We start from the raw sequence: 9,506 nt of genomic DNA, 5'->3' as shown, positions 1-9,506 counted from the left end.
GCTCTTCCACTTTCAAGATTTAATTTAACCCTCACAACAACACTGTGAATTATCACCATCATCCCCATTTTACAGATGAGGAGATTGAGAATTAGAGATTAATGAGCATTTTGCGAGCTATATGATTTAAAGATAAAAAAGTGAATAAAACTACAATGTTTTTAGCATCGCTATAGTTCGTGGAGGGATTGGACAGTAATACATTGTGAGTAGAGCTGCAAGAGATCTAAGAACAAAGTACCACAGGATTCGTCGTGGCTAATCCCTATTAAGGTGTGAGCCGATAATTATTTGAGATTACTCCTTCTGGCATTTAGGCATTTTGATAGGTCATGCTCAAGACATAAAAATTCTCTGTAACATGGTGCCGAATAATTTCAGGTCCTTGATGAATTTAGTGATTCATATTTAGTTTCTTGTCCTGGAATCAAAGAGCCTTGGGTGAGGATGCTTCCTCCCAGGTGGAGTAAGGAACATTTTGTTGAAACCTGCTCCAAATACTGTTTTAGGAGTACCTTAGCTGGGATTTCCACAAAAAGCTGTGCTGGGGACAAGGCCATGCTTGCAGATAGCTTATTTTTAGAGGTCATCCCAGGGAAGAGAGGGAGAAAAACAGGGAAGTGTGGAAAACCAATAAAATGTTCTGTTATATGTTACCTTAATGGGGAATTTAGGATTAGTTCCTCTGAGGTCTTTTGATGTACTAAGAGGAAAGAACCACTGGAGATACAGAAAAGGGAGACATTTACCCACTGGCTCCCAGGGGTGTTAATTCCTTCACGCTTACAGGTCAGCACGTGCACCAGAATGGCTGAATGGATTCTCAAACATTCCACTTTGTGGTGGCAGAGATATCGCAGGGCTGAAAGGAGGGGATACGTAGTGCAGTCAAGAAACATTGTTATTGGGCTACAGCTGGATGCAGCTCACCGCCACAGCAACAGCAGAAGCCCAAAAGACAGGCTGAGTAATACAAAATGAGGCATAAAACATGTGCAACACAGAGAGTTTGGTGATAGGACCTGAACTCAGGCCTGGTGAAAATACTCAGGATAGTAAGCAGAGAACAACTCAGCCAGAAGGCAGAGCCAGCCTTATGTGATTCAGAATGTGCTAAAAAGCTTAGAAAGGCCTTTTGCTCCATTTACCTGTTACTTGTTTTGGAAATTCATCCTTTATCTTATTGCTGGTGCTTTGAGCTGAGGCATTGTGTCTGAATTACGCATTAAACATAGCACTTGGGGGGCACATGGCATCAAGTCATCAACACCCAATAGCCCAATAGGCTAATTGGTCTCCCTCCCCATAACTCTGACCATGTCACTCTCATATTCAATATATTCCATGGATTCACATTGCATACATAATTTCTGTCATGACATTCAAGTCTCTCCACAGTAGGAACCCGGGATGCTATTCCAGGGTTGATACACAATTATATCCCTTCCTGTACTCTACATTCCAGCCAAACTAAAGGCCAGGTGAATTTCTTCCAGACAATGTAACTGGAAAGATTGGAGACCCAAGTTTTATTCTGGACTCCACCACCAACCAACTCTGACTGGTGGACTTCAATTTTCCTGCCTAGAAAACACAGGGTAGAGGATTAGGCCAGAGAACCCCAAACCTGTCTAAATACCCAGATCAACAGGGTGAGAAATACAAGTTATAAAACCCCATGCCTCGGGATGCTAATTTATGATGTCTGGCCTGGGGCAGCAGGATTAATACTTTTAATAAGCATAGAGTTATCTAATTCAATTGCACAGCCAGGTTTATGAACCACAGGATCAGATGATTTTTAAATATTGATTCAAATGTATGGGGCTCCAAGAATGATAATTAGCTGTCACTGAGCTCAGGCAAGGCTCTGAGAGGCTGGGACACAGAAGGGATGACTTTTGTAATGAGAGAGGGAAGTTATGAAAAGAGCAAAGCAAGCAAAACAAGAAAGCAAATATCCCATGGGAAGAAGGAGAATCAAACTACAAGGCCTTCAGGCTCACGATGAGGGGATGGGAGCCTGAGGAAAGCTGAAAATAAGACTGGAAAGAGCAACGATAGAGGACAGGGGCCATCTAGGGGAATCCCAATAAGTTAGCAATTTTGGAAAAAAACTCTTCTTAACCAATGGAGATTGATTTTTACTGGAAAGCTCAAATTTCAAGAAAACACAGGTTGGTTTGTTTTCTGGACTGGGTTGTGCAGCTCAGCAGTGAACTGAAATATAAGTGATAGGTTGAATGTCTTCTACCAGAGTGGCCTAGCATTTTGTTTTTACCTTTTCTGGATGTTATCGCATGCTTTTGCTTAGTTATGTGTGTTCTAGCATCTTTTTCAAGACATGGTCAGAGCCTTGAAGGCAAGAACTGGGCTTTACATACTTCATTATCTTCTACAGGGAGGTATTAAACTCAGTTATTAAGAGCACCAAATCTGAAGTAAGATGGACCTAGTTATAATATGGCCTTGTAATTTAACATTTAGGGAGTTACTTCATCTCTAAAATGAGGGTGATAAAACCCAGCTCATAGAATTTGGGGTAGAATTAAAATGAAGCATTATATGAAAAATGGTATTGGATCCTGGCATGCTAAGGTCAGTGCATAATGCTAGGATGAAAAAAGCATTGGGCATACATTAAGTGCGCAATAAATGGTAAATTATTGTTTTTGCACAACGCTTTGTGTATTTCCGAGTAAATGTTAATTGAGCAAATATTTGCATGTTTCTAAAAGCCCATTCAAATATTATCAAGGGTATGAGCACAACTTTGTTATATTTCGGGCTGTGATCCCAGGTGAACTTCTGCTGTTTTACTTCTAATCAGTTCCCCAGATCTCCAAACTCAAAATAAAACTGCTCAGTCTCCTGTCATCAGCTGTCACTGATAATGGTAAGGATGCTATCACCTTTCTGCAAGCTAGAGAAAGGCCTCAGGGCACAGTCTCCATCAGATGCCATGTTCTGTAGCTCAGAAAGAGTTCTGAGGCAGCCGAGGCTCCAGTGCTGCCATCGGGATAGGGCATAGCGGGCTGGTGCTTAGTCTTTCATCTGTGGTATCTCCGCAGCCAATCTGCCTGAACAAGTGAAGATAAGAGCTGGACCAAAAGGTACATCACTGAAGCTCTGGGCTGAAGAGGGTGAGTGGCTGAATCTGGATGAGCAGTCCGAACTTTTCCTGAGTCCCCAGTGTCAGGTACTAAAGTCCTGGGGAAGACCGCTCCACCCTTCTGCTCTGTCCAGGATGACCCTAACCCTAAGTCTCCAGGCACAGGTGGACTGGGTCCGGCCTCTGCGAGGACTCTTCCTGGAGATTGGTCCCAGTGTCTGTAAACTTAAGTAGAAACTGGAGTTGAAAGGACGCAACAAAGGGATCAAAGTAAAGACGGGAGGCCTTCCCGGCAGCACCTGCCCTGGCCATGGAGGCGGGTGTACTCCAGAGGGAGCCGCAGCAAAGCCCCCTCTGCTGAAGTTCAAAATCTCTCTGTGTGCCTCCTATTCTCAAGAAAGAAAGAAGGGTGACTGGGAGGGCAGCAGTGGTCTCTCTCTCTCTCTAAACAACTTTTTCCCTTGTCCCCACAGAATGCCTTAAATGAAAATGGCTGCCAAGAATTCCTCCTTCCTGACAGAGTTTATCCTCGCAGGCTTAACCGACCAACCGGGAGTCCAGATCCCCCTCTTCTTCCTGTTTCTAGGCTTCTATGTGGTCACTGTGGTGGGGAACCTGGGCTTGATAACCCTGATAGGGCTCAACTCTCACCTGCACACCCCTATGTACTTCTTCCTCTATAACTTGTCCTTCATAGATTTCTGCTATTCCAGTGTTATCACTCCCAAAATGCTGATGAGTTTTGTCTCGAAGAAGAACAGCATCTCCTATGCTGGGTGTATGACTCAGCTCTTCTTCTTTCTTTTCTTTGTTGTCTCTGAGTCCTTCATCCTGTCAGCGATGGCATATGACCGCTACGTGGCCATCTGTAACCCACTGTTATACACGATCACCATGTCTCCCCAGGTGTGTTTGCTCCTTTTGCTGGGTGTCTATGGGATGGGGTTTGCTGGGGCCATGGCCCACACAGCGTGCATGATGGGTGTGACCTTCTGTGCCAATAACCTTGTCAACCACTACATGTGTGACATCCTTCCCCTTCTCGAGCGTGCTTGCACCAGCACCTATGTGAATGAGCTGGTAGTGTTTGTTGTTGTGGGCATCGATATTGGTGTGCCCACAGTCACCATCTTCATTTCCTATGCTCTCATTCTCTCCAGCATCCTCCACATTCGTTCCACGGAGGGCAGGTCCAAAGCCTTTAGCACCTGCAGCTCCCACATAATTGCAGTTTCTCTGTTCTTTGGGTCAGGAGCATTCATGTATCTCAAACCCTCTTCTATTTTACCTATGAACCAGGGCAAGGTGTCTTCCCTGTTCTATACCACTCTGGTGCCCATGCTCAACCCATTAATTTATAGCCTGAGGAATAAGGACGTCAAAGTTGCTCTAAAGAAAATCTTGAACAAAAATGCGTTCTCCTGAGAAAAGGGCAATGCTCAAGAAAGAAACACTGTTTCTCCCATAAGTGATTTGGATTCCATTGGTTACATGGAAGAAATATAATTTTTCCTCAAACAGGTTCATCATCCCCATTTTAAGGGTTCTTTAATTTACAAATATTCTTAAGAGCATTGAATACTCGCACAGTAAGTCTTGAAGATCATTTCACTCAGTTGCCCGCTATTTCTGAGGATAGACTCAGGCTTAGGTAACTTCCCCGAGGTCGCTCAGCTGCTCAGTAGTGGAACTGTGACTAAAATCCAGGCTCTTTATTTCCAGTACTGGCTGCTTTTCATTATGGCTTACTTTCTTCCTCCCTCAGCCTCTGGAAGATTTCATTTCAAATGTGAGCTGGCCTAGGATGTTAAAATCTGATTCTGTCCTCAGAAATTACATGCAACTTTTCAAAGGCTAATTTTAAATGTCACACTTTTGCAAGTAGGTAGGGAGTATACAGAATTTTTTGTTGAGATGGCCTTGGCCAACTGACCAGGGAAATTCTTGAAGCATTTTGCAGAAGGTGCAGGGGAAGTGTGTTAGGACCCAGAGAGCAGCATGCATGATACCTCTTAAGACAGTGGGGTGGACCTTCAGGGACTTGGACTTGAAGGGTTTTAGTGATGCTGGGTGGAAGAACTTATAGAAAATATCAAGGTTATGAAGAACAGAATTTGGGAATTATTTCACATACAATCACATACAAGCATTTCCCTGTTTTCAAAAGTCAAGGTAGGGACCAGGTACAGTGGCGCATGCATGTAATCTCAGCTACACAGCAGGCTGAGGGAGGAAAGTCTCTTGAACCCAGGAGGTGGAGGTTGCAGCAAGCCAAGATCATGCCACTGCACTCCAGCCTGGGGCAACCAAGCAAGACTCCATCTCAAAACAATAACAAAAAAACAAAATCTCAAGATGGAGAAGTCCACAGCCTCAGGTGGTCAGTTATGGATCTGGAGAATATTTCAGAACCACAGAGAGCCTTGTGTTACAAGTCAGTAGTCAGGTGAGACCCACACAGCAATCAGTCAGTGGAGGGAATGACCACCAAATGGTATAATGCTGCATGCAGCAGAAACCATGTGGGGTATTTTTTGCATGGTTTCATAGATCAACTTTCTGCGCCTTGGTGCCTCATGCCGAATCCTGGGAGATACTCCCTAACCGGTCTCCTTGCCCTCTGGTTTCAGTTGGGTTAGACCAATGGCAACATCAGCAGAGGACATCAAAGGGTAGGAGTGTGATATTATGATATTTATTTCCCTGACTTCCTCCCAGCTGGGCTACAGTGGCAGTAACTGAATGCCCAATTTCTTACTGGATTATAATAACTGCTCCCTCCCTCGTCTCTTCATGCCAAGGAGTGATAATGTCTCCTTGCTGTTGCTAACCCAGAGAGCTTGACTATCCCTTTGTGGTTTCTCTCAGCCACTTTTGCTTAAACGAATGCAAATAGTTTCTCTGTTGTATTTTCAATGACTGTTTTTGTGTGGATCATCTGATTTTTGCAAAAACCCTGACTGCTGCACCTTCCAATAAAGGGTGGCAGAAGTGATATGGCTCAGGTTTGTAAGCCCACAGCCTAATGGTACTGTATAAAGGAAGGTAGAGTTGCTTTTCGGTTTAACAAGATTATAAATAGTAGATTTCTTTGTAAAACAATGATATGTGAAATGCTGTGAAAATGTGTTGACTTATGAGTCTCCCTTTAGGAAGATTCTCTTCTATTTAGAAAGAGTAAAGTTTGGATGGATGTATAGTATTGCTCTTTGTGATAGTGCAGATTAATAAGGGTGAATTCAAAAGAATGAGAGGATTGAGTCTTGGACAGCATGGACTAGATAAACAACACAGAATTTAGCTGGCTATGGGATGACAGGGGCAGAGCAGCATAAAGACTCAAGAAGAGCAGAGCCCAGAGAACTGGATGGTAGAATCAAATTTGAACCTGAGCTTCTCCTCACCAGCTATGTTACCTTAAGCATTACATGATGTCTCTGAGCATCAATTTCTTCATCTTTAAAAAAGTTTTTCTCAGAGGTATTAAGATAATTAAATGCCAGATTCTCGGTAAATTTGTTTCTATCCCTGCCAGATCCTTTTCCTTTTCATATCAGCGCTTGCACTAATTTATTATGTGACCTTGGCACAATTGCTTCATTTTTCTGGACCTATGCTTGCTTATATGAAAATGATCATATTCTATCAGATTATTTCTACTTTCCATTTACAAGATGTGTTTATTTATATATTGACCAGATCATACATTTGCTATAGGCTGAGCACATGTGTCACTCCTTCATGCCAAGGAGTGAAAATGTCTCCTTGCTGTTGCTAACCCAGAGAGCTTGACCATCCCTTTGTGGTTTCTCTCAGCCACTTTTGCTTAAACGAATGCAAATAGTTTCTCTGTTGTATTTTCAATGACTGTTTTTGTGTGGATCATCTGATTTTTGCAGAAACCCTGACTGCTGCACCTTCCAATAAAGGGTGGGAGAAGTGATATGGCTCAGGTTTGTAAGCCCACAGCCTAATGGTACTGTATAAAGGAAGGTAGAGTTGCTTTTCGGTTTAACAAGATTATAAATAGTAGATTTCTTTGATTTCAGATTTTGAAATGACGGATGTTGAAAGGAGGTGGGGCCTTTGGGAGGTGATTAGGTAATGAGGGTGGGGCCCTCATGAATGAGGTTAGTGTCCTTATAAAAGAGGCCTGAGGCTGGGCGTGGTGGCTCACACCTATAATCCCAGCACACAAAAAAAACAAACAACAACAACAACAACAAAAAGGCCTGAGAGAGACCTCCCCCACCTCTTCTACCATGTAAGAACAAAACAAGAAGGCTCTGTCTATGAGGCAGAAAGTGGGCTCTTGCCAGACACGGAATCTGCTGCTGCCTTAATCTTGGACTTTGCAGCCTCTGGAGACATGAGAAATAAATTCCTGTTGTTTAAAAGCCACCTGGTGTGTGGTTTTGTTATAGTGGATTAAACAGACTAAGACAATGTTTATGTCTTGGTACTAATTTAAAACTAGTACCAAAGAATAATCAGTGAAAGGAAGCCTCCTTTTACTTCAGTTTTCTTGTCATCCAGTCCTCTTCTTTTCTAGGGGTTATCATAGTTGCCTGTTAGCTGTATATTTTTACATAGCCACTGCATGTACAAGTTGTGTGTGCCTGCACATACATACACACAATTTTTTTATTTGTTTCCAAAGTCATGACAACCTGCTTTGAAATATATCCACTATGAAAATTAATTAGAAGAGGAATGAATTAGGGTTTGTTACTAAGATAAATAAATGGAGAGAAAAGCCTAAAAGTGTATATGAAGGGTTGTGGTTAGGAAAAAAGCGGGGGAGAGAAAGTAATGATGTGAAAACAAGGGAGCTTTAGCTCTGTCTGCAAAAGTGTACACCCCAAGAAAGACATAGCCCACAGCAAGAATTTGTTTGTTCTGATCTGTTGCCTCCAATTCAATTTTCATGACTGCACAAACTTCCATCATATGGATGTATTATATGTAATTAACAGTTTTCTACTACTGTACATTGGGTCATTTCCATTTTTCCAAATTATAAATAATACTTGTTTAACACACGTATTCAGCAATTCTTTGGGTTTTCCCCATACTTTGGATATATTCCTAGACAGAGACTGACTGAATTGCACAAGATTCTTGAATTTGGTTGCAAAAATCCTCTTGAAAGTTTAATTCAATGTGCACTTTCTTTACCAGAATAAGCGTATCTGGAAAATCTACTCTTGGCCAGGTTCTGTCCTAGCCGGGGCACTGCTCATAGGGATGTGTTACTTTTAGTTTTGGTGATGGTAGTGTTTATATTATTGTCTCTTCCTTTTTACATCTTTTTTCCCATTACTTTATTTCATCAGCTACTTGTGGTATGTGGATCGATAAAGAAAACAGGGCAACGTTGAAAATGTTTTTTTCCTTCTACATTTCCTTCCAATAAACTTGCCTTATTTCTTAAACGGCTTTTTCTTGGCTTGACCATATTTCTGGTTACCGGTTTAATCTGAGGAAGGGCAGACACCCTTGGCCTTTGTGGTAATGTATGAATACGAGGTCTCTTTCTGGAATATCTTCTCCATTCTTCCTCTTGGGTTTCAGTGCCGCTTCTCTGTGCTTTCACAGCACATGGCACATCACCTAGTAAGTGCTGGACAGTGTGGGACTGTTACTTGCTTACTTTTCCATATGTACTCCCACCACAAATTACACTCTGACTGTTGTACAGGCAGGGTCATCAGTGTCTGTTTTGCTATATCCCCCATACCTAGCACAGTGTCTGGCATATATAGAGTAGGAATTTAGCAAATATTTATTGGATACAAGAATGGAGTGTCTAGCAGTTTTAGAAGCTGCCTTACGAAAGGGGCTTTCCTGTTTTCATCCTTCTGGCAACTCATTCCTTTCTTCCACCACATTGATGAACATATGCCCGTCACCCCGGTCCCCTGATCACATGCTTCCTGTTCACTCAAGATCCCCAACTTTACACTCATGTCACCTGGTGGCTGTAGTAGAAAGTAGACCCTCCCTTAGTTTTGTAAACCTCAACTTTCCACCCCTTTATATGGTAAAATGTGTAGCATAATATAAAATAGGTAACTTAAGCTCTAAATCTTTATTCAATTGAACATAGGGCTTTGAAGGATTTTATAAAATACCAACAATTGAGCATTCATTTTGTACTCTCCATTTAAACTGATATCCCAGAGGTAACACATTGAAGAAAAATTTACATGATGAGAAAATGAATCATTCACGCATGGAGCTCTCATTTTCCCCAGAATACTTGCCTGAACACTCGCCTTGAAAAGATGAATATACTTAGAAAAAAGCCACCAAGACCATAGCCTGATTCATTTTTGCTGTCTTTGCAGGGTACGATACTGCTTTCTCAGAACAAATCTTCCTTTAAAAAAAA

At 42.1% G+C, this 9,506-nt stretch overlaps 1 protein-coding gene across 1 annotated transcript; it reads left to right on the top strand.

The window, feature by feature from the left end:
- The first annotated feature begins 3,534 nt into the window (after window positions 1-3,534).
- LOC105554987 (olfactory receptor 8B8) lies at window positions 3,535-4,555 on the top strand. Its single transcript, XM_012001661.1, has one exon. It carries the CDS (start codon window positions 3,596-3,598, stop codon window positions 4,535-4,537), a length of 942 nt encoding a protein of 313 aa, XP_011857051.1. The 5' UTR covers window positions 3,535-3,595; the 3' UTR covers window positions 4,538-4,555.
- Window positions 4,556-9,506: the final 4,951 nt, after the last annotated feature.

This window comes from Mandrillus leucophaeus, unplaced genomic scaffold, assembly GCF_000951045.1.
Source record: "Mandrillus leucophaeus isolate KB7577 unplaced genomic scaffold, Mleu.le_1.0 Scaffold669, whole genome shotgun sequence".
Classification (NCBI taxonomy): Eukaryota; Metazoa; Chordata; class Mammalia; order Primates; family Cercopithecidae; genus Mandrillus; species Mandrillus leucophaeus.
Note: the sequence above shows the minus strand (reverse complement) of the source record. Positions and strands in the feature narration are given on the sequence as shown.